The sequence below is a fragment of the Schistocerca piceifrons genome, chromosome 1 (genome assembly GCF_021461385.2).
Source record: "Schistocerca piceifrons isolate TAMUIC-IGC-003096 chromosome 1, iqSchPice1.1, whole genome shotgun sequence".
NCBI lineage: Eukaryota > Metazoa > Arthropoda > Insecta > Orthoptera > Acrididae > Schistocerca > Schistocerca piceifrons.
In genome coordinates this window covers 18,403,547-18,428,266 of record NC_060138.1, presented here as the reverse complement: position 1 = coordinate 18,428,266, position 24,720 = coordinate 18,403,547, and the positions used below count along the sequence as shown (strand labels likewise).

The window sequence follows — 24,720 nt, the reverse complement described above, 5'->3', positions numbered from 1 at the left end:
CCACAAGTACCCTCTGCCTCATACCAACAGGTGGCTCGCAGTGTGTCGACATTTATGTACATGAGGAAACAGTTATAATTTGCACGCTGCACTATACAGAGAGCCTCCCTTGTGGTGCTCAGATGTGGTTGAACACAATACTGCCAAGTATACCTGCATTCATATTCCCATGCAGTCCAACATCGAGCCACTGTCACATCTGAATGCACCACAAATCTGGATTCCGCACAATTGGACCAGCCAGCCAAGTGGAGACCCACAATGAGGCCGCTTTCCAACTCTGTCAGGTGCTGATGATAAAAAAAAAAAAACACACACACACACACACACACACACACACACACACACACACACACACACACACACACGTGTACGCCTCATTTTCAAGTCCTTCACAGCAATTGTTCATCATCTGATACTGTGCACACCCTACCAAGTCTGGTAACAACATAAACACCACTACTGCAGTCTCGTGGCTGTTCTAGCTGCAACTCTAATCATTTACAAACCGGCCTACCATGTGTGTGTATACAAAGGTAAACTGACATCAGACCACATACTCTGAGCTCTTCACTTTTTTTTTATCAGTCAATGCTACGCTGCTGTAGCACAGTATGAAAGGTTAGCTGAAAGAAATATGCCACGAGACAAACAGAAATGACAATTTTAATCAGAAACAATAATTACACTAATGTCACCACGATGTATGGTGGTCTTCTGGACATTACAAAATGCAGGACACAGTTCTTAACAGGGCATGTGATCAGCACAGACTGCACGCATGTTTTACAATGAGCTCCCCCCGGTGGCAACAAGGTCTGTAAGGAGTTCTTGTAGCAGGTTGTTTCATTGCTCCACCAGCCCAGCTGAGAAATGCTTGATGGCCACTGATGCACGTTTATGTGCTGCAACAAATGCCACCAATGCATCCCACATATGCTCAATGGGTTTTAAGTCAGGGGAACAGGCAGGCCGGTCCATTAATTGAATGTCTATTCGTTCCAACAGCTCCTCTATCTGTGCTGTTCAAGAGGTTGTGCACTGTCACCTCCTGTGAAAAATTGCACACGAGAAAGGAGTACAGTGTCGCAGTAATGTCAATCGGTAACTGTACCATATTCGACTATTCGGAAGTCAGTATACCCGTGCGACTTCGTGCCTCCACTCGCCACAATACTTGGACCACCAAAATGATCAGAAACATCCCAGCAGATTAAAACCGTGTGCCAGACCGAGTCTCAAACTCGTGACACTCGCCATTCGAGAGCAAAAGTTCTACTGACTGAGCTACCCGAGCACGACTTACGATCGTCTCTCACAGCTGTACTTGTCAGTATTTCATCTCAAATCTTCATTCTGAAAATGATTAGGTTTGATAATGTTCCTGAGTGTACAACATGTTCCTACCTTCCCATATGAGGGTATGCCCGGAGTCACTACAATGAGCAATACCAAAATCCTAGGCTCCATTCTTCACACTTTGTCCTCCTTCCAGTTTCTCGACGACTCTCTTCCCCGTACGAAGTCGTACGAGTGTCGTCTCTGGGCTGTATTGTAATGAAGACCACCACCACAGTGCACCAGAACTGCTCGCCTAGTGATAACACGGAGTCTTTCCCCATTCCTTCTACTGTCTCATGTTGAGAGGCACTGACATCGTGTCGTGTGACATCCAGCTGTCTGTTGGAGACTGGCAGAACTATCACAAAATTCTCCCCCATTTTTGGTCACTTTCATCGAACTGTTAACACATTATGCTGCTGTACCTATCCGTGCTTAAGTTTTGTAGAGGAATACTATTTCAATGGTAGCTAAGAGTAGCCTAGTTGTAGGCAGGGCATAGTAACTCTCATATACACTGTGTAGGTGTCACAGTTATTGTCGGTTAGAAGTAGCTGCAACCAGTGGAAACTGGCTGCCTGGCAACTGGAGAACGGTCTGCAGGTTTGAGGTCCTGGAGGAGGAGGAGGAGGAGGAGGAGGAGGAAGACTGCTGCAGATGGCGCACTCGTCCGGCTGGTAGTCGACAGGGAGAAACAGACAGCAGCAGAGGTGACGTTGTTTGTCCGCACTTGGTGCTGTGACCATTAGGCAATTTTGGAAAGAAGATACTGTGTGAGAGATAAATATTTTGTATTCAATCTTACACACATTTCAGACATTATGGCAATGACCACGTGTGAAGATTTGTCATCACATAAGCACTTGAATTCGTGATGTAAAAAAGATGCGGTGCAGAGAAATGGATTGCTAAGTCGACAATTATTTGAGCAAAAATGAGTTACATTAATTTAGTACAAACAACTGGAATTTATTTTCATCTATATTAAACACAGGAAATGTAGAAAATTTAATTTCTTTGTAACTGCAACAGCTCACGATTGTAATCTTAGTGTAGAATGAGTAATGGAATTAAAGTCATATTACTATTTTTGCAAATTTTAACAGGCTTCACCTGTCTGTTGTGTCTGTCATCCACACTGGACTTCCAGTTGGAATTGAAAACTTCATTTAATAGCCCACGGAACTTTGATAACTTGTTATGCAAATAAGCAAATATAAACTCTTATTCTAGCTATTTTTAAGTTCAATCAGATCGTTACGTGGCAGTTGCACATGCAAGTTTGACATCAGTGGCATAAAAAGGATTAGGAAGCTTTGTTTTTCCAGACATCTGCACACTGAGACATCACAAAAAACTAGGGCAGATGTATCCATCTTACATCACCATCTAAAATTGTGTGCTCATTTGAAGAATGAGTATCTTCTCATTTAAGATAAATCCTACTGTGGGTGGTCCATATCATCATCAGACCAGGCAACAAATGATCCTGTCCATAAGCCAATTCTTTAGGATAACCTAATGTCCACCAAAATGACACTCGCGGCACTGGATGTCTCCTGCAAGCAAATCTGTTTCATTATTAACAATATCTTACACACAGGGAAACCTCCACCTCAGTGGATGTAGGAATGTTCGAACAGGGAACACCGACAGGTACCAGTTGAGACACCCAGAGCTGTTTCGGCCCATTTTGCTGTCGCAATGGGGTGTTTGCGTAGGTTAATGACTGTGGATAAAACCTGGCTCAACATTCGTGATACTGAAACTAAGATACTGTCAAACCAATGGTGCCACAGTGGTCCCCACAACCAAAGAAATTCAACACCGGTAAATCTAGCAAAAATGAGTTGTCGGGTCCATTTTCTGAGAGAAAGAAAGAGTTCTGACAGTGGGCCATCCACACGAGGCCTGCAGCATAACCAGAAAGTATTACACCGACCTCCTCGACGAAGTGAAGGATCAGATTGAGACGAGACATCACGGGAAATAGACGGAAGGGATCTACCGTCAAAGGCCGACCCGCTCTCTCTCACATTCAGAGCTGCGACCGCCGAACTGAAGATCTCAAATTTCTAATTGGTGTACCGTGCCCCACCGTTTACTCATATTGGCTCCTTCGACCTTCCGACTGTTTATTAACCTAAACAAACAACTGCAGATGACATTTTGACAACAGTGAAGATGTCAAACACGGTACCGTTAGCTAGGCCGACTACCGATTAAGCAATTTTCTTAGAGCATTAGGCAGGGCAGGAGTGTGCCGAATAAATGTGTAGCACCAAAACTCAGACTGTTATTTGTGCGTGAAGCCACGAACTAGACAAACACTTTCAGAAAAGACTTCATAACATTCTACATTCGACGTTCACACAGTTTTGCGTCTGTCAAAAGCTTCGCTCGCTACTGCCCGTCTCCGTGTCACCGAGTGAACACTTTTCGAGGCACCGTCAACTTTGTTCGACTGGTCTTGCAAGCTCTTTATCTGCTCTGGGAAAATTACAATGTCATTGGCAAGCAAAGTCTTTATTTTCTCTCTTTCAAATTTGTCCCTAGTTTCCTTCACTGCTCGGTCAATGTACAGACTGAGTAACGATTGGAAGGGGGAGAGGGAGATAGGAGGAGAGGGGAGAGGGAGGTGGAGGAGAGGAGAGGAAAGGGAGGGGGGGGTTGCTGTACAGGAGACACTGACAGCTCGGTAAGCAAGCGGGCAGAGAGGAATATTGGCAAAGGGAGGGAAAGCGAAATGTCAACAAAAGGTCAAGGAATGCACTGGTAAAGCAAGAGTAGAACAAAAATATCTTGGTCGGTGTGTATGGCAGAGTAGTAGCGTAGCGCACACGTGCCACAGAGTGGGGTAGGGGAGGGGAGAAAAGAGGAGAGCCAGCATCCCAGCGCGCGCTATCGACCGGGCGCCAGGCGCACCTGTTCCTGGGCGCGCATCGATTGGCCGGCGGAGTTACCTAGCAGCGGGGGCAGCTGCCTGGGCATCGCCTGCCCGTAGCCCAGCACGTCGGCGGCGGAGCGCGCCTCGCCGGCCTTGGCCATGGCGCCCCCGCCGGGCAGCCCGACGCCGACGCCGCCACCGCCGTCCCCCCCTCCGGCCGTCCCCGGGTCGGCCGCCGCCACCAGATCTAGGCCGCTGTGGAAGCTGGGGCTCTTGGGCAGGCCGAGCGCCGACGTCGAGTTGTCGCGGTAGAACATGGCCCTGGTGCCGGGGCCGCCCTCACTGTGCACCATCGCACCATCCAGTCGCCGTGGTCGCGGCCGCGGATCGATGGCCTCGCCGTCTTCCCGGCCTCCGCCCTGCTGCTGCTGCTACCGACGCATGTCGCCGGCAGCCTGTGCCCGTGCCGACGCCAGAGCCGCCGCCTCGCAGCCGTGACGCACCAAAAGGCGGAACGACGTAGTCTCGGCACTGAACTGAACGTCACGTTCCACACCGCTCGCACTCACGACCGCGGCCGACACCTTACTGCGTTGCACTGGTCGCTGGCGGGGTAGTTCCCCCTCTAGCCGCTGCGCGGCGCTACTGCGCGAGGACACTGAGCACAGCGCTCCGGGCGGCACGCTCGTCAACGACCTCCAAACATCTGTCAGTTTATTAATGCGTACGTGCCGCGCTAAAATTTGCAACTTCCGTAAAAGAACGGAAAAACCGATGACATTTGATGTTTGCTGCTTCTCTCGTGTGTCACGTTTCCAAAAACCGCTATTATAAGATCGACATCGTACCAGAAATACGTGTAGGTTGAAAAAGAACGTCGTGACAGTTACGTCCCGCTAAGATTTGCCCACACGATACCCCTTTTCCCGAGAGAAATCACTGAAACAACAGAATAAACGCACGAAAAATAGCTGAAAGAACGCACGCGTTTTCGTATCCAAACGTTGCCTCATTGCGCAGCAAGCAATTTGCTATGCACTGATTTCTTTGCAAGGCAATTTGTGCTGCGTTCATTGTGATGAAAGACGACAGAAAAAACCAAAGAACGCGACTATGAGTAAACCAGAATCTAAGCAACAGCGGTACGAGAAATACAAACTGAAAGCGAGATTTAAGATTTTCTGCTTGGGAAACTGCAGCGATAAGGCTGGTAATAAAATTTCGTTAGCTCGCAACGGGTGACTTTTATACCAAATTTGGATTACGCGCGATTCTAGAAGTCGGTCGGCGGGAGGGGGCGGCTAATGGTGGTGAGGGAGTTTGGGGGAATGGAATATTTGCTAAATAAAACGAGAGTTGGGGGTCCTCCACCGACAAACTGGTAAAATTTGTTGTTTCTTAAAGTAGTTTTTGGTAATTGTTGTGGAGTTGAGGGTAATACAAAACTTATTTTAACACTGGAAATTTTATAAATTACATAAGCCATGAAAAAGTCAACTTACAACAAATAAGTTTTCATTAATTTTCTGGATACAGACGACGACATGAATGTAAAAACTTGATCTTGACATGAATATAAAAAGAATTCTGTAACAAAATTCACTGGATATTTCCGTGTTCTGCCCAATTTGTCATGCTCATTCGTCTCCGCTTCTTTTTACTGAATACGTCAATGGTATTTTCAATGTCCGTATCTCTTTCTTTATGGATATTCGCAAGAGCCAATCCAATTAGTCTTACCTCGCCCATTGTGTTACGCAAATAAGTCTGTATTCGTCTCAAAGTAGAGAAGCTCCGTTCAGGAGTGCTTGTGGAGACAGGAATAGTCCCAAATATTTGAAGTAAAACATACACATTTGGGAAAAACTGCTTGTCATACTTCTTTAAAGCTTGAGTTGCTGTTTCAAGTCTTTTACTTTCATCAATCCACTTTTTCTTCCATATTTTCAGCTCTCCTTCCATTAAAAGCGAAGAACTCTCCAAAAACTGTTGATATTTCTTGAATGCCTGGATCACTTCGTCCGCACCGTATTTTAAACAGTATGAAGGAATAAGACCTTGAAGTGGTAATACGCTGCGAAAATCTTTGAGAAATCTTGTTTCTAGATCGGCAATGAAACGATCCACAACAGGTAAAAATACTGTTCGCCTGAAGTATTCCTCGGCGTCTGAAGCAGGAACGTTGTCTCTTTTGGTTTGTGTTGAAATAGTTCTTGGTATTGCTATTACACTTCCAATATCTTTTGCCAGTTTAATAGCGTCTTCAAGAATACTTCCGAATTCTATTTCCGCATCCATCCTTAGATAGTTTAACACATCAAGCACATCATTGGCATGATTTTAAGGCGACCACACCGTGGTTCTGGTCGAAAAAAACTTTATTTTCGGTTTTCATCATATTTCGATAGATTAAGATTTTATTTAATACTCAAAAGGATTTTGCTGAAAAAATTTTTTTTCCAGGATTTAAAGAGCATTTTCCTCCCACGTGTGTATGTGCCACGCCCACTTTTCTGCATAAATTTAAATGTTTATATCCCCTACATTGTACGTTCTGAATTTTTTTTAAAACCCCAGTGTGTGTTAGCTATCCTTGGAATGCAACGGTCGGTATTCTTTTGTTTCTGCTGTTTGTAAAAAACACGCTTTCAAACACGCGGTTAGTTTTCTTCGAGTGTGATTGTGAATAGTTGTTACAGAAAACTTGCAGGTATACTATGGGCCGGCAATTAGGAGAAAAAATCTGGAGGCAACGAGGAGATATGGTTGGGCCATATTCTTCCATGTCTTGAAACACAGCATCACCGTGAAATGGATTTGATCATCCAAGGCGGTCACAACGTTCCTTCTGTTAGGGGTATTCGCACAACAGATGAGTGGTTTTCAGATTCCAGCTCGCCCTGCAATTCGCTGCTACGTGTTGTTTTGGTGCCGACACGATTCGCATGTGCGACAATCGGTTTAGCAGTGACTTTTTCCAGCTGCCGTCCTTTTATTTTTAATCATCTTCAATTACCATCTGTCACGATAATATAGGACACACCTCCTTCCATATTGTGTGAGACGATGACGATTTTCCGCTTTCTCTGCGTGCGATATAAATCCTCGATACGGTGCTTTTCGAATCAGCAAAGACTTGGGCTCCCTCGATTACAGAAGCATATGACCACTAACAATTTGCCCACATTCGAATTCACTCATCTCCAAGACAATCACTCGCCATCACACAAAACGCCGTTCTGACCACGACTGATGCCTGTAACGGCACAGGTGGCGCTCGTGGTCAGACGACGACGCAAACTGCGGGCTCGGCTAGCATCTGTATTTATGTTCGAGCACGAGTTTCTCACGGTGTTTCCATACTTGGGTCCCACCCCTGCATTATTCCTGTCTTTGAAGATGCCCTGGAGGAAGGTTCTTGTCGTATGAAGCTTAATTGTCAACAGGTCAAATTTATTTCATTTTATACGAAGTTATTTACCCGACTTCAATCTGAAGACATTATATATAGCTTAACATCGTCGTACTCGACAAATTCGGCAATTCCATAAACCACACAATCCACTAAAACGGAAGTTGTGTTTCACAATTTTGCATTTTTGATTCCGCAATGTCCGTTTCAGTTTCTACGAGCTGATACATTTGGCGCAACATATCGATGTAGGTTGGAGGCGCGTGCGCATGAAAGCAAAATCTTTTAAGGACGGTATCACACCATCACATTTCTTTGTCAAAATTAATATATCAAATATCTATGTTCAAAGAAATTTGATGGTGTAATATGGAAGTTTGTCAAATCTCGGCTCGCAAATGGTTCAAATGGCTCTGAGCACTATGGGACTTAACATCTGAGGTCATCAGTCCCTAGAACTTAGAACTACTTAAACCTAACTAACCTAAGGACATCACACACATCCATGCCCGAGGCAGGATTCGAACCTGCGACCGTAGCAGTCGCGCGGTTCCGGACTGAAGCGCCTAGAACCGCTCGGCCACCGCGGGCGGCTAAATGTAGGGCATCGTCTTCTGTTCACTACAATGTGAAATGCGACCGCTGGCGTCGCTACAGCTATTTGACGTCTCTGTAGTGTGTTTAGTTGACATGGCTTCAAAGTTGGTCCGCTCCTTCGCCTTTTTTTCTTTTTAAATAAACTTTATGGACTGTGGGGGAGGGGGGAGAGAGAGAGAGAGAGAGAGAGAGAGAGAGAGAGACGCATTGCATGCTATTAATTGTGTGCTGATGGGCAGGTGGAATATGCTGCAGGCGACTTCACTGCCACAGCCATCCACTTCTACATCTGGAAACATCCAGCAGCTTTTCAGCAAGCCGGAATAGAGGATGCGGTGACACACTAATATAAAAAAATTCTTTCTTAGTTTTCCATTCTACTTTATTTTTGAATTCTGGATGCCACAAGTTAAAAAGCGCTTCGTCTGTTTCGTACTTTTTATTAATTTTATAGTTGTTAGAACACTAATTCCATTAATTAAATTATCAAAAGGAAAAATAGTTCTTACTGCACATATAGTGAACAGAACATTTGTTTACCTTTTCATATTTCCCCCTTCAATGCCTTCACACGTTTCTGGAATTATTTTAATGTGCAATGTGATATTCGAGTGCTGCGTTATAAATCAGAGTAGTTCTCTCCTGTATCAAGAAATCCCAGTGTCACAGTTTGCCTGTCTTCTGCACAAATGGCATTTCTCAAGAGAGTACTCTGTTTTGTAATACGAGAGGCCGCTTTACTGAGCAAATACTGAAATACACTCTCATCCATTCGTGATTTATATATATATATATATATATATATATATATATATATATATATATATATATGACTTGACGCCCTCCACTTGCAGCTGTCGTATGAAATTTTGCTGAATGCTTTTATCATCTAGACGTAATACCTATGGCTTCATACAAGTTGTTTTCTTTTTTCCGCCGCTTTTCTTCAAAACACAAACACAATGAACTGTGGTGCTATCAACTGCAGAGCATAATAGGAAGTTGTTGCCCGCCATCTTTAAATCTGACGAAAAATATAAGGGCAGAGTGTGGTGTCACCGCCAGACACCACACTTGCTAGGTGGTAGCCTTTAAATCGGCCGCGGTCCGTTAGTATACGTCGGACCCGCGTGTCGCCGCTATCAGTGATTGCAGACCGAGCGCCGCCACACGGCAGGTCTAGAAAGACTTCCTAGCACTCGCCCCAGTTGTACAGCCGACTTTGCTAGCGATGGTTCACTGACAAAATACGCTCTCATTTTCCGAGACGATAGTTAGCATAGCCTTCAGCTACGTCATTTGCTACAACTTAGCAAGGCGCCATTACCAGTTACATGTACCGTCAAGAGCGATGTTCACCAAATATGGATTAAAGTTAAGTATTCCAGCAGCTACGTACGTTTTTTGCTAGTCTCATTTCCTTGACCTGTTCCAGACCTCACGCCAGCCTGTGTGAGCTGAAACGCGTGGCTTTCGGCTTCCTCTCATAGTGGGTTGGCTCTCTTGCCAATCCACAACACGGCGTAATGCGCCTTTTAAGCGCCACGTCAAAGATGTTTGTCAAAGTAAGACAGTAAGTGGTGTGGAACGTGTAATATTATTGGTATTTCCGTCCTATGAAAGCTTTGAGTACCCTTTGAAAGACATTTGTTTTGTATAATTTACATAACTGTAAAGATGCGCATCTAGCGCGGACGCTAATACATCGATTGCGCAGTCAAAGAAACATTTTAACAGAAGCTGAACTGTCGTTCCGCTTCGATCTAAATAAAAGGTGACTAAAAAACGTTTGTAGATCTTCAGATTTTAATGTGCTTCTGCTTGTTATGTGAAAACGTAAAGGAGGTCGACTTTAAGTTAAAAAAGTGAGCGGTCTTGCTAGCGTGCAGACATTATTAATTAATAAAATTAAAGTAATTCATGTTCGAAACTGTAAATCAGCAAGTTATTGTTAGCGGAGGTGTTGAACAGTGCAAGAATTGTCTTCAACGAAAGGAGAAAAGTAGTGACTATAATTTGTGACAAAAAAAAAAAAAAAACGTGAACCAAGGAGACAGCACAGGACAGGCTGAAATCTGATCGCACCATACTGTTAGAAAAGTAATTATGTAAGTGGTATTGTTTATAAATAAGCCCTAATTTGCTAGTGAGAATTGTTTGAATATATTTAGTGTTTACAAGACTTCTTATTCTGTTCTTTTCCTTTATACTTTTTTTATCCTCCGTGCCACATTATTTTTATAAATGTCAAACAGCCTTTACTACAGCAGAGAATACTGCGGCATCCTGGTCGTAGACAGGAGGCCGCTCCTTGTCTTCTATACAACTCATAGCTGCCCCATTTATTAATGATTTCATTTGCAAAAGCAATTTTTTTTACTATTCATTTTTAAAGGTCCCTTAGGTAATTATAAAATTCATACTGATTACGTAAAGAAATCCGGGTTGTTCTTTTCCAAATAATAGAAGTCTTTGCGTAATCAGAAACTAGCCTCCTCCTGACAACGATCAGAAAGCGACCAGAAGACGGACGTCTTCGACCGCTTTCGTGTGTCCTGTGGCAAAGCTGTGCCAAACTGGGAACACGGCATTCTAGTATGAAATACAGATTTAAATTGATAGAATTGAAATATATTTAACGTAATAATAATAATAATAATTTTTTATCATACTAGAAACGGTGGGCGGCGACGGCGCTCGCTGGAGGGGGCCACGTCCTGGCCGAGGGGGCAGGGGGAGGGAGCTCTGGAAGGCATAGCGGTAAGAACCGTTGCGTCACTCGGCGAGCTTATCCCTGTGATCGAGTCCTGTATTCGATCACTATTACGTGAGAATGCACAATATCCGACAGTTCGGATGTCCGCGAGGGCAAATACTGTTTGAATGTTTTTGTTATTCTCGAACTTTCAGGTGTTCCAAAGTCCACATCCTGATTGATATGGGCACTATACACATGCAACGCTTCTTCCTCTGACGAGCAATAACAAGTGACACACAATTGTCTTTGTTTTCGAAAAGAAATCCTCGTTGATCAACCTCTTGTTCTGGATAGGTGTAATATTTTTTTCTTGTGACAAACTTGTCGCTTACGTAATTTGTTGTTGGGCGTTAAATACATCGCAAGTTGTATGGGTGTAGCACTTTGCTGGGGACAGTAGCGATCGACCGTTCCGAGACACGTCAAGTCGCAGACACGGCGTGGCTTACAGTGTTCTGCTTAAAAAAGTTACCCCTGTAATAATCCCGGACTGATTTCTCCACAAGGACATTTTCTCTGACAACAAACACAGAAGCTATAGCTTCGTCACTTACGGAACAACTTTTCTTCGCAGTCTGATATTTGTGTAATTCGAACGAATACTGTTCTGGTTACTGTTTGTTACCTTCTCCGCTCTGGTTGTGATGGAAAAACCTGCAATAGCGCGAGGGATGTCCGATAAATAATGTGACAATTTCTTCTCGGCAATTTCGGCTTAAGAACTGCAGAATTTGTTGCGTGACTTGGTCGAATAATCACGCTTCACACTCTACACTCTCGTGAAGTTCCGATGGGTGTCGGCGCTGTACGTAGCTTTCAAAATAGCGTCTCTAATGGACAAGCGTTCCGAGCAGAGCCGTCATTGAGTTTCTTTTGGAGGAAAACCAAAGCATCGGAAATATTCGTAGGCACTTGCAGAATGTGAACGGTGATCTGGCAGTGAACATAAGCGCGGCGAGTCGTCGAGCGACGCGTCTGTCATGACCCCGACGAGGTCGCGCAGACGCGCCCGGCCGAACACAGCTGTGATTGCTGCAGTGTTGCAACTCCCGGACACACACACACATTCCAGGTGACGGACAGATCACAAGCACCTCGCTGCACAACTGGTCGTCTCTGTCGGTGGTGGTGACAATCGCCCAGCAGTTGGGGCACTCAAAAGTGTGCGCCCTCTGCGTTCCTAGTCGCCAAACAGAAGACCGTAAACAGCAACGAAGGGCTGTCTGTGCGGAAATTGCTGGCGTGCTGCCGCACCACCTCCTCAAAGCCGCACCCTCAGCCGGCAGAGTCACGGTGACGGTGACGGTGACGGTCTTCTGGGACCACGAGGCAGTCGTTCTGCCCGATGTCTCCCCTCACGGTGCAAGGGACTGTGCTAACCTCAGCAAATTCAAGTCATGATTTCGACGTGTTTGTCGCCACAAAAATTCAAACGAACTATTACTTCTCCACGGCAACGCACGGCCTCACCCGGGTCTGCGCGCCCGCGAGGGGCTCACAAAACTTTGCTGAACTGTTCTTCCCCGTCCATCAGACACCTTCCGACTCCCATCTGTTTGGCCCGATCAAGGATGCACTCCACGGAAAGCAGCGCGTGAATGATACGGAAGTTACTGACCGAGACGGGCTCCGGTAGAGTGGTACCGTGCACTCAAACAGGTCCTCCCAAAAACGTTGCGTAAGGCCGTCGCACTCAACGGAGATTATGATGAAAAACAGGGTTTTGTGCACAAAAGAGTAGGGAATGACATCGTGCATTGAAATGCTGAATAAAATCAACTTATTTAACGCATTTCGTAGTTACAAACGCTTTGGTAATTCGGCCAGTTTTAGTGTATGCGTGGCCTAAAAAGTTCTATTGTCGACAGACTTCCTATTCGTAAGAGACAAGCTCAAGTTTTTGATATTACAAGTCCTGAGTTACAAAGTAATGTGTGCGAAAGTTGTGGCTCTCTCTCTAAGATTTACGAGAACATGCTGAACGTTATAAACCCAGCGACGAATGTTTCCGATGTGAATACAATGCGACCGCTGTTTGCATAAATATTATGTTCGTTTTTTTCTCAACAAGAGGACAAAATCTACAGATTGTGTGTGTGTGTGTGTGTGTGTGTGTGTGTGTGTGTGTGGTGATTTGTGGGTTAGCACACTACACATGGTCATCAGCGCCCATAAATGTATGACTACTGCAGTCGCTATGTCCACGAAGACGTGAAAAAGGAAAACAAATTGCCTTGTTCAAAATACACGATGCATTTCGAACGCAGAGGGCTCATTTTCAGGTGGTTGATCAGTCTACGGAACTTATTTCATTTAAGAAAGGTTACTACTGGTCTGTTTCCACCAGTGGTTAAATAGTTTTTAAGTACATTAATATGCTATTCTTTGACTTGTCAAGACATCAAACAATTTTAACTAATAGCGGTGCTATAGTAGTATTTAATTAATCTGTTCTTATGGCTACGACTTCATTTGGACACCATGACCATTTTCGAGCTACATGCAATACATACAGATATTTGTACAAGGTTTTCGTACTTTTCATCATCATCATCATCATCATTTAAGACTGATTATGCCTTTCAGCGTTCAGTCTGGAGCACAGCCCCCTTATAAAATTCCTCCATGATCCCCTATATTCAGTGCTAACATTGGTGTCTCTTCTGATGTTAAACCTATTACTTCGAAATCATTCTTAACCGAATCCAGGTACCTTGTCCTTGGTCTGTGGTTCATGGTGTGGGTTCCTGTAGTCATGTCCTAGTTCATGAACCACGGGCAACGTATGAGTGGCCAAGTAAGTGGTCCCGACAGTCGGGATACCAGTTACTTTGGAATAAGGCTGGGCATCTCGGACATATTCTGAGTCGTGGTCACCTTTGAGCTCATACGGCAAAGACTACCAAATCCACCGGTTAGTCCCTCAACCGTTAGGGGTAAAACCCAAGGGGACTCGGGGCAAGTACGGCTAGCAACCTGCTTCCCTGGTATTTTAAATATGGTGCTGGCAACAATCGTACTTTTCATTAGTTATAAATTACTTCATAATTTTTACGTTTCAATTTGGAAGTACTTACGTTCTTAGAACATCGTTATAGCTGGTATGTCAATAAGCTGATGGGGTTTCATTCATCTACAGCTGCTGGGCACCGACTTTGAGATACTCTATTCGTTTTTACAAACTGACAGCTTCTGTTGACACCTTGATAACAACATACTATGGTTACATTTCTGCTATATTAATCTATGTATCTGTGAGGAACCTAAACATGGTCCCAACAGTGTCCGCCTGCAACTTTCAAAGGATATTCTATGCTAAGATCTGACAGATTGGATGGGAAAGGCCGTGTGGCTATTTGGTTTACAAACCACTAAGAAATAAAACAGAAGGTGGAGGAAGCTTCCGTTTGGTCTGTGGGGCGGTCAACTGCGAGCTCATCAGCGCCCGTACAGAGTCCGAATTTTCACACAATCCAATCCGTCTATCTACTGTCACAGATGATGATGACGATGATGCCAACACAAACACGCAGTCCGCGGGCGGAGAAAATTCCCAACCCGGCCGGACATCGAACCCCGGTCCCCCGTGATCCAGAGACAGCAACGCTAGCCTCTACACCACGAGCCGCGGACGTATAAGGTCTTCCCTAAGATATAACAGTCATTACATCTGACAAATCGATCTCAAACTGCACAGGAGTTGGGGGCAGGGATTACACAGCTAGAGAATGTACCAACTTACTGATAGCGATAAAAGATAATCAAGCTGATTGTAATGAGTGATTGCTCACACACTTTAATATCTCGTCGCTTTAAAACAATTGTTACATTTCATCGCTTTAAAAGACAGTCAACAGTGAACATTAAACTATGTTCTCCTAGCACTGCCAACATTTCCGACTGGGCACTTCCAATCGACCCACTAGGTTCAGACCATCTCCCAACATTGTTAACAATCAATAACAATTACACAGAGCACCACGATGTGCATGGACCATCAAAAAAAGCTCAATGGGAAGTTTACAAGACCAATCCACTTGAAAAACACAAACACGTGCTGACGCTTGAAACCTCGGGGCAGGAAGTCGAGTTCCTGTCGTTACGCGCTGTGTTAAGTGTAGCTGACAGTTACAATTTCTCTCATTTATAGCTGAAATCAAGCATTGATTTTCACAATTCAACGAATTGTATTACTACTCTCACATATGCAGTAGTGCAGTTAACCTAGTTTCTCCCACATTTCTGATAATAAAGCAGTGGTTATCGTGTGGTGAAGTTGAAACGTATTGACAGTTCTTCTAACAAGCGACAGAATGACTTCTTTAGTGAAAACTTTTTTTTGCATGTGGATTCTTTTAAGTTCGCCGCTTCCAGAGACGTGGAAGACAAAATAACAATTTCAAACGCAGCATTAGTTTTCTAACGATTCCACAAGAATGTGTGTGAAATTCTTTGTAGGCTTTAGTAAGAAAGTAAATTCGCATAATGTCATGTATTTACACAAAATAAACACGTAGTCTTCTAACTTTTGCTTAATCCAGTACAGATACCGAAACGATATCAATATAGGAAGCATAATATACTACAAAACGTAGTTTATACTGGTGTAATGAGATAGATATTAACGGCATATCGTCCCAAAATCTTAGTCATTCACAAAGTTTTACATCCAAGGACCAACATCCATATAAACTTTCAAGTTATGCAAATACCTCTGCAAGTATTTTAAAGTCATTCACTTACACAACAGATTTTCGTCACTTTACCTAATCTGTAGGATACAAAACAACTATCTAATCTGAGCATATGTGAAGGTCTTTACTTCTGCATCAGGTAAAAAGCACAACATTTGATCTGTAACAAAAATGTCATGAATTGTTCACTATATATGTGTAATGACACGTTCGGCTTCGTGCCCCAAGTCACGTGACTTGATGCTGGTTTCAGTAAAATGACGTCACGCGCAGTCTAACAAAACAGTCGCGACAGGGTATCTTTGGTTAGCAATCGAGTAAATAGGATTGCAACATTTAATTTTTCTTTTTGTGAAATGCAGAAAAAAAGTTATTAGGATAATGCATGTCGAGTGTGTTAAATAAAGCAGGGCCGAAACTCGGCGTAATCTGAACAAACAGTGGCACAATAAATATGGACTGTGGTCCATTTGGGGACGGGGGGGAGGGAGGCCTCCTCCCTGTCGTGGGGTTATGCAACCGAGAATTAAAAGGAGAGGAAGCTCGCCTGAACATGAATATACATACTGAGCAAACGGAGAGCTCTGAACTGGAATGGAAGGAAGAATTAAAGACACGAGGTCACTATTCGACAAGACCAGCAACAAATAACGAAGGAAGTAAGGCGTTCGACAACACTCAACACAGGCACGTCTGACAATTCCCCCCTTCCTCGCAGGGGGACTTCGAGGGAGAAACTGGGTAGTAACTCATTTAGCACACGACTTATGCGAGAAAACAGTAATATACCAAGGGAAAATCCTTCGCAAACAAATGTACAGCTAATATATGATCAAAACAAAGATAACAGATATCACACTAATGCAGTAAGCACGTTTTATGTATTTGTTGAGGAACTTAATGGTAATGTAGGTAAATACCACCCCATGGCCTTAGGGAAGATACTATTTACCTCAGATTCTGAGCACAAGCAGAAAATCCCGAATCTCAAGGTTGTGGGAAAAGCAGAATTCGTACTGATTTATCAACAAGTGAGGCTGCAAACAAGTTTGTGGAGGACAATCCGCTGCATCATAAATAGATGATAACATACATACCAAACCACATAATTCATAGGCAGGGAGTTATTAGGAATGTAGATGTCGAACTAACCGAGTTAGGGCTGGAGGACGCTATTCAATCTACAATTATAGTCATCAATGTGCGCAGAATGATCAAGACAATAAATAATTCAGAAACTACAAACCACAGCAACATATGTGGTTACATTTGCATCCCGGTTCCTACCAGAATATGTGACAATGAAGTGAGGCTGTGTTTTAGACGACTTCGATATGACCATCTCAGTGCCCAGTGACAGTCACAGACAGCCGAGTGCACAAGTGAAACAATGCGCCACGTCCACTCGACGGCATGGTTCATACCGCCGAGAGGCACCTGTCAGTCCTACCCAGTACATCTCAAGCAAGAAGAGATTAAGAAAGCCTCAGCTACATACAATGTATCCTTTACGGAAGCTGAAGAATATGTAACGCTACGACATTATGCTTGCTGTGGCAGGCAATCTTGGTAAGAATAAATCTGATTGGGAGAAAGACTATCCCCTCAACATGACAAGCATTCCGCACAGATACAAGACAACGTTCACCACAGAAGGCCATAGCAAATAAAGACTACGACAACTCCAAGTTCTACCTCCTATTAAATAGAATCCATATGCACCACGATCACAAACTCCTGAACCACAACAGGTTCATACATCAGGAGGGGAGTATAAGAACACGGCGATAATCTAACAGTTGGTGGTTGGAATAACAGATCTAGTAACACAGCTTATCTCATTAAACAAAGATAGTTCCGCCACGCTAATATACACTCCTGGAAATTGAAATAAGAACACCGTGAATTCATTGTCCCAGGAAGGGGAAACTTTATTGACACATTCCTGGGGTCAGATACATCACATGATCACACTGACAGAACCACAGGCACATAGACACAGGCAACAGAGCATGCACAATGTCGGCACTAGTACAGTGTATATCCACCTTTCGCAGCAATGCAGGCTGCAATTCTCCCATGGAGACGATCGTAGAGATGCTGGATGTAGTCCTGTGGAACGGCTTGCCATGCCATTTCCACCTGGCGCCTCAGTTGGACCAGCGTTCGTGCTGGACGTGCAGACCGCGTGAGACGACGCTTCATCCAGTCCCAAACATGCTCAATGGGGGACGGACCCGGAGATCTTGCTGGCCGGGGTAGTTGACTTACACCTTCTAGAGCACGTTGGGTGGCACGGGATACATGCGGACGTGCATTGTCCTGTTGGAACAGCAAGTTCCCTTGCCGGTCTAGGAATGGTAGAACGATGGGTTCGATGACGGTTTGGATGTACCGTGCACTATTCAGTGTCCCCTCGACGATCACCAGTGGTGTACGGCCAGTGTAGGAGATCGCTCCCCACACCATGATGCCAGGTGTTGGCCCTGTGTGCCTCGGTCGTATGCAGTCCTGATTGTGGCGCTCACCTGCACGGCGCCAAACACGCATACGACCATCATTGGCACCAAGGCAGAAGCGACTCTCATCGCTGAAGACGACACGTCTCCATTCGTCCCTCCATTCACGCCTGTCGCGACACCACTGGAGGCGGGCTGCACGATGTTGGGGCGTGAGCGGAAGACGGCCTAACGGTGTGCGGGACCGTAGCCCAGCTTCATGGAGACGGTTGCGAATGGTCCTCGCCGATACCCCAGGAGCAACAGTGTCCCTAATTTGCTGGGAAGTGGCGATGCGGTCCTCTACGGCACTGCGTAGGATCCTACGGTCTTGGCGTGCATCCGTGCGTCGCTGCGGTCCGGTCCCAGGTCGACGGGCACGTGCACCTTCCGCCGACCACTGGCGACAACATCGATGTACTGTGGAGACCTCACGCCCCACGTGTTGAGCAATTCGGCAGTACGTCCACCCGGCCTCCCGCATGCCCACTATACGCCCTCGCTCAAAGTCCGTCAACTGCACATACGGTTCACGTCCACGCTGTCGCGGCATGCTACCAGTGTTAAAGACTGCGATGGAGCTCCGTATGCCACGGCAAACTGGCTGACACTGACGGCGGCGGTGCACAAATGCTGCGCAGCTAGCGCCATTCGACGGCCAACACCGCGGTTCCTGGTGTGTCCGCTGTGCCGTGCGTGTGATCATTGCTTGTACAGCCCTCTCGCAGTGTCCGGAGCAAGTATGGTGGGTCTGACACACCGGTGTCAATGTGTTCTTTTTTCCATTTCCAGGAGTGTATATAACATGGTAGCTTCGATAGTATCAAAAAAGTAAATATGGATTAGAACAGACATGGGCCATACTTACGCGTTACTCATATGAACAGAACAACATATTGAAGTTCTCCACTGGACTGCAAGTTACTTATGTTAATAGAGTGTCGTTCATGCACGAACTTTATATTAAAGACTACCCTGTCACCGTTATAAGTGAAAAGTGGATTAAACCAAACATGTCTATTAGATGTCGAGAATATCCAGTAATAAGATCGGATAGAGGGGTTGAAAAGATGGAGTAGCCACATTGCCTAGTACAAAATTCAACTATAAACCAATAACCATGCCCCTACCTACCCTTGACTTTCAAGTAATACAGTAGAAGTAGTAACTAATACTAATTCTCCATTGCAACTGTGAATCGGTCCCCAATCACTAACAATGTCGAACAACACATACACGCAATGTTGCAACACATACCAAAACGCTTCCTCATCTGTGCAGACTTCAATGCCCACCACACAATTCGACGGGATTGGATTGGTTTGGAGTGAAAGGTCGTAAGTCCCTTCATCCGTTAAGATGCAAACCAGGAGTAGTCGTGAAACGAAGAAGGCGAAAGGCAAATCCTGCAAAGCGTAAGTGTCTCTAACACAATAAAAAAAGAGATAAAAGCCCAGAAAAAAGGCATCACAGACAAGTCGTCAAAAGATCAGTCAAGTCAAGGCGTTAAAACCAAGAAATGGAAAAGGATAAAAACAAAATATCCACGGGTATGCTGCCGGTCTATAGTGTGCAACGGCCACAATATTTCGGCGATCATACATGTCGCCATCATCAGGTGAACTGACGGACTGAGCTCCTGTGAACGTGCCGGCACGTTAGATCCGTACGCTATGGCTGCTCAGAGGGAACTGGGTTCGGTCGCGGCGGCGGCTGATTTAAATACCCTCCGCCCGCGGCGCGCTCCCTCCGCCGTCCGCGCCCCGCGCCACGGTCGCGCGGTGGAACTGTGTTTTGTCCTCCAAATAAAACTCGTGCACTGGTGGGGAGCGCCAAAGATGACCTGGGTTTGAGGAAGGCCGGCGTGTACCAGATTCCGTGTCAATGTGGCAAGTCGTATATTGGTCAGACGATGCGTACCGTCGAGGATCGATGCCGTGAACACCAGAGGCACACTCGACTGATATATCCGAGCAAGTCGGCGGTCGCTGAACATTGTTTGTCGGAAAATCACGCCATGGAGTATGACCGCACGAGGATTCTGGTACAGACGTCGAGATACTGGGACAGCGTTGTTAGAGAGGCCATCGAAATTCGCACCAATGACGACCTCATAAACCGTGACTGTGGCTATAATCTTAGCAAGGCTTGGGAACCGGCGATCGGGTTAATCAAGAGTAAATCGAGCAAACGTATAGTTGTGACGACCACGGCGGACAGAGCCATCACACCGACGTCATCTCAGATGCCGTCGCAATCTGTTCCACCGCGCGACCGTGGCGCGGGGCGCGGACGGCGGAGGGAGCGCGCCGCGGGCGGAGGGTATTTAAATCAGCCGCCGCCGCGACCGAACCCAGTTCCCTCTGAGCAGCCATAGCGTACGGATCTCCGTGCCGGCACGTTCACAGGAGCTCAGTCCGTCAGTTCACCTGATGATGGCGACATGTATGATCGCCGAAATATTGTGGCCGTTGCACACTATAGACCGGCAGCAACCCGTGGATATTTTGATTATCAAATACGCCGGGAGAAACTCAAGAATCACAAGGATAAAAACGTTAAAAAACGGTATAGCCCAGGCTGGGCCACCCAGCACGGAACCCACTGGCGGGTGGGAGGGAGGGGGGAGGGCAACGGGAGAGTGGAGCCCCACCAACCCCTCAGGCGGCGTATTAGGCCAAGCAGCCCTACTTTACAAGGAAGAAGAGAGACCACCTTCACGAGCAAAACATCAACTAGCACGAGGTGTAGTGTGTCAGGAAGATGGATACCGCCTCAAAGTAACCTAATCAGGGCAGTCTACGATTAAGGAGGCCACCATCAGAGCAGAGCAGCTGTGCATCGGCAGTGAGGAGATCCTCACGTATGACAATGTGGCCACGGGTGAGCCAAGTGTGGCTAATGCGAAGTCTACAGAGGACAGTGGATTCCCTGCGAGAAGCACGCAGGGAAGGCTGCCACGGGGTCGTGGTCTTCTTAACAGTCCTCAGTTTGGGGAGATCGGGTCAGACCATTCCGAGAATGGAATTGATGGCATATAAACGACCGAAGTGTGGTTCTGGCACCCCAATATCCAGAATCAGCCACCTGGTGGATGCCAGGGGCCAAACGAAAACAACTGGCCACCCAGCTTGATGAAGGTCATAGACAAGACCATCGATAGCCAAAACCAGTGTGCGAGGAGAGTAGCACTGGTTTATAGTCTGAAGTCAGCTAAGGGAGTCACTACAGAGTGGAATACTCTTGCCAGTGCAAGAACGAACGTGGCTAAGGGCTAATTTAATGGCCATCAATTCAGCAGTGAAGGTACTAAAGCCATGTGGCAGAGACTGGTAGTCACTCCATCCTGCATGTGTATATGCAAAGCCTGTTCACCTGTGTACTGTTGAGCCATCGATGAATGTAACTTCCAAAGCTAAATACTCCTCAACAACAGCCCACCAAGAAGAGGCGACGAAAAATCGCGGGGTGAACGGAAACTTCTGCACCAAAGAAGACCGAGACAATGTCGATGTCGAGGCACAAACCGTGTGGCCGGATGTGATGTCTCCCTACTCAGAGGCAAAAGTGGAAGAAGGTGCAGCTCTCAACAGAGACAATGAAAGAAGCAGCAATTGCTTACCCAGTTCTGTGTCGCTGCTGTGGGAAGTCGAGCTCTCTTTCAGGGAAAAGGACACGGTAGTTGGGATGTTCAGGGAAACTATGGACGTGTAGAACATAATTCAGCAGCTGTTGTTGGCACTCCAGCATCGACTAGTACGCTGTTCACAGGGCTAGTTTCAAGAGCTGCTCTTGCGGCAGACCACACAGTGATGAATGGGGGCCAGTATCCGCAATGCTGAGGGTGCTGCACAACCATATGCTAGACTGCCATAGTCAAGACAGGACTCAATCAGGGATTTGTAGAGCTGCAAAAGGGTAGAAGGATCTGCACCCCGGACAGTGTTACTGGGGCAGCCAAGTGTACTGAGGTGTCACCAGCACTTTCGAAGATGGGGAAGCCACGTCAGCCAGGAATCTAAAACCAATACCAGAAAGCGGTGCTTCTCAAGTACAAGAAATAACTGAGTACGTCCTTGGTGTGGGTGGGCAGTACGATGGCGACAAGTGTGTGCGACATGAGCCTTGGCCACTGACAACTGAAACTGATAGGTGAGAGCTCATGGCTGCGCCTTACGTGTGCCACCCTGTGACACTTCGCAACATCTGTACTACAGGAACAACAATAAAAGCAAAAATCGTTCCCATATAATGAAGGCGATACCGAAGACCCCCCACAGCCGCCACTAGACCACTGCTGGCCACCAGAAAGAGGGGGAAGTCAGTATGGAGCTCAGCGGTACCCTGTTCTCTTGGATATATGGGATATTGAGTGAACGGCCTACTTGAACTCTGAACATACAGTGCGAGAGGAACATCTTGACAAAAAAACTGCAATGGACCCTGGAAACCCGACTCATGTGACATAGTAAGGATGTAGTGATGCCATGTCGCGTCATAAGCCTTCTACAGGTCGAAAAAGGCAGCAATGAGGTGCTGATGATGAGCAAAGGCTCTCTGGATGGTGCACTCCAGTTGAACCAGATTATGAGCAGTGGAGCAGCCTTTGCGAAAACCACCCTGAGATGCAGCCAAAAGGACCCGAGACTTAAATAGCCTACACAGCCACTTGCTCACCGCCCGTTCAAGAAACTTAGAAAGAATGTCAGTAAGGCTGACTGGGCGATAACTGTCCATCTCTTGCGGGTTCTTACCCAGTTTCAGTACCAGAACTGTCGTGCTTTCTTGACACTCAGATGGGAACTAGCCCTCGTTCAAAAATAATGATTAAAGACGGCAAGGATGTAACGCTGACAAACCGATGTTTCAGCATTTGGTTATGGATGCAGTCTGGCCCTGGGGCCATAACAGGGCAATGGGCTATTGCTCTGTACAGTTTCCATTCACTGAATGGAGCATTAAACAGTTCCAGGTGGCAGGCAGTACAAGATAAACGCATTCACTCCCCCCCGCTGAAAGGTGGGGTAATAGTTCTTAGACGCAGATGCTGCAAATGTTCAGTAAAAAATGTTTGGCGTCTGTGTCTGCATCAGTATAAATGTCACCATCTAAGAAAATACTTGGTATACCTGCAGGAGACTGCATGCCGTAGAGTCGTCTGATCTCTAACCATATCTGGAAAGGTACGTGATCCAATAATGAAAACGCACCGTTTCCAGGATTCCAGCTTTCGTCTTTTTATGAGGTAGAGGACGTGGGCACCGAGGCATTTCAAGGAAATGCTGTGCTAAAATGAAGGGTGCAACTCACAGCATCGCAGAGCCCGCCTACAATCTCTAATAGTCGCAAGGTACCATGATAATACCACTTCCGACAGGGGATCCCAAGGAAGAGAGGGTGGCTTGGTTGGCTGCCAAAATGATGGCGGCCATTGTATGCATCAATACTGCCTTGCGATAGGGAGCTAGGGACGAAAGCAGAGCTGCACACATCCCAGTCAGCATTACGGAGAATCCGTCTGCGTGGGCGTCCAGGGGAGCAATGCTGAGGGAGTGACAGGAAGATTGGAAAGTGGCCACTACCATATAGGTCATTGTGGGCCCTCCAGCAGATTCATGGTACAAGAGCAGGACTATAAAAGGAGAGATCAATGGCCAAATAAGTTCCATGTGCCATACTGAATGTGTGGGAGCATCAGAATTCAAGAGGCAAAGATCAAGTTGTGCCAGTGAAGTTTCAATGTCTTTACCACGGCCAGTGGTTCGTCCCCACAAAGGGCTACGGGCGTTGAAGTCGCCCACGACTAGGAAAGGTTGGGGGAGCTGAGAGAGTAATGTAGACAGTACGTCCTGTGACATGACATCATCAGGAAGAAGATACACATTGTAGACAGTAAAATCTTGGTGTGTGTATACCACATTCTCTAACGGTGTATCAAGAGGCACAGGGCCACTGTATATGGGTTCCAGCAAATACATACTAGTTCCACCCGATACACTCTTATAATTGGTACGATTCTAAGAACAACTTCAGCAGCCCGAACAGCAGGCGTCCAAGTCGCTGGAAACTGTGTTTCCTGGATGGCAATGCAGCATGCAGCGGGCTTAAAAGCTTCTGCAGCTCAGCCAGGTGCTGGGAAAGTCCTTTACAATTCCACTGCAGTATCAGACTGTCTGAATACTGTGGGATCATGAAGCAACGAGCAGGGCAGGGTATGACCTAGTGTCAGGTACTGCCGCTGGTTGAGATGTCAGGAGATCCACTGACATAGGTTCCGTGGCACACTGCCTGGGGAGATCTGGTGCCCCAGGGGGCACTGGGATCTCCACCTTGGGCACAGGAGTACATGAACGGTCCAGTGACTTGGGGGCCACCAGAGTTTCCTTCATCTTATAGGATTTATTTTTGTCCTCCTTGTTTTCCTCCACCTTAGAAGACGAGGACAGAGAAGGTTTCCATGAATTGGTTTCAGATACAGTGGAGCAACAGTAAGTCCGACAGCCAGAACCCTGTGGTTTCTTCAGCCAGGGGCT

At 46.1% G+C, this 24,720-nt stretch overlaps 1 protein-coding gene across 3 annotated transcripts in view; it reads right to left on the bottom strand.

The window, feature by feature from the left end:
• LOC124790607 (serine/threonine-protein phosphatase 2A 56 kDa regulatory subunit gamma isoform) overlaps nucleotides 1-24,720 on the bottom strand; it is a 322,070-nt gene that overhangs the window by 131,288 nt on the left and 166,062 nt on the right. The window contains exon 1 of one of the 3 annotated variants that reach the window (XM_047257798.1): nucleotides 4,305-4,821. The exons of the other annotated variants lie outside the window; for them this stretch is intronic. Coding sequence (XP_047113754.1) covers nucleotides 4,305-4,581 — 277 coding nt within the window. The 5' untranslated portion in view covers nucleotides 4,582-4,821. Of the gene's footprint in view, nucleotides 1-4,304; nucleotides 4,822-24,720 lie in introns of those variants that run through there. 3 annotated transcript variants of the gene reach the window in all.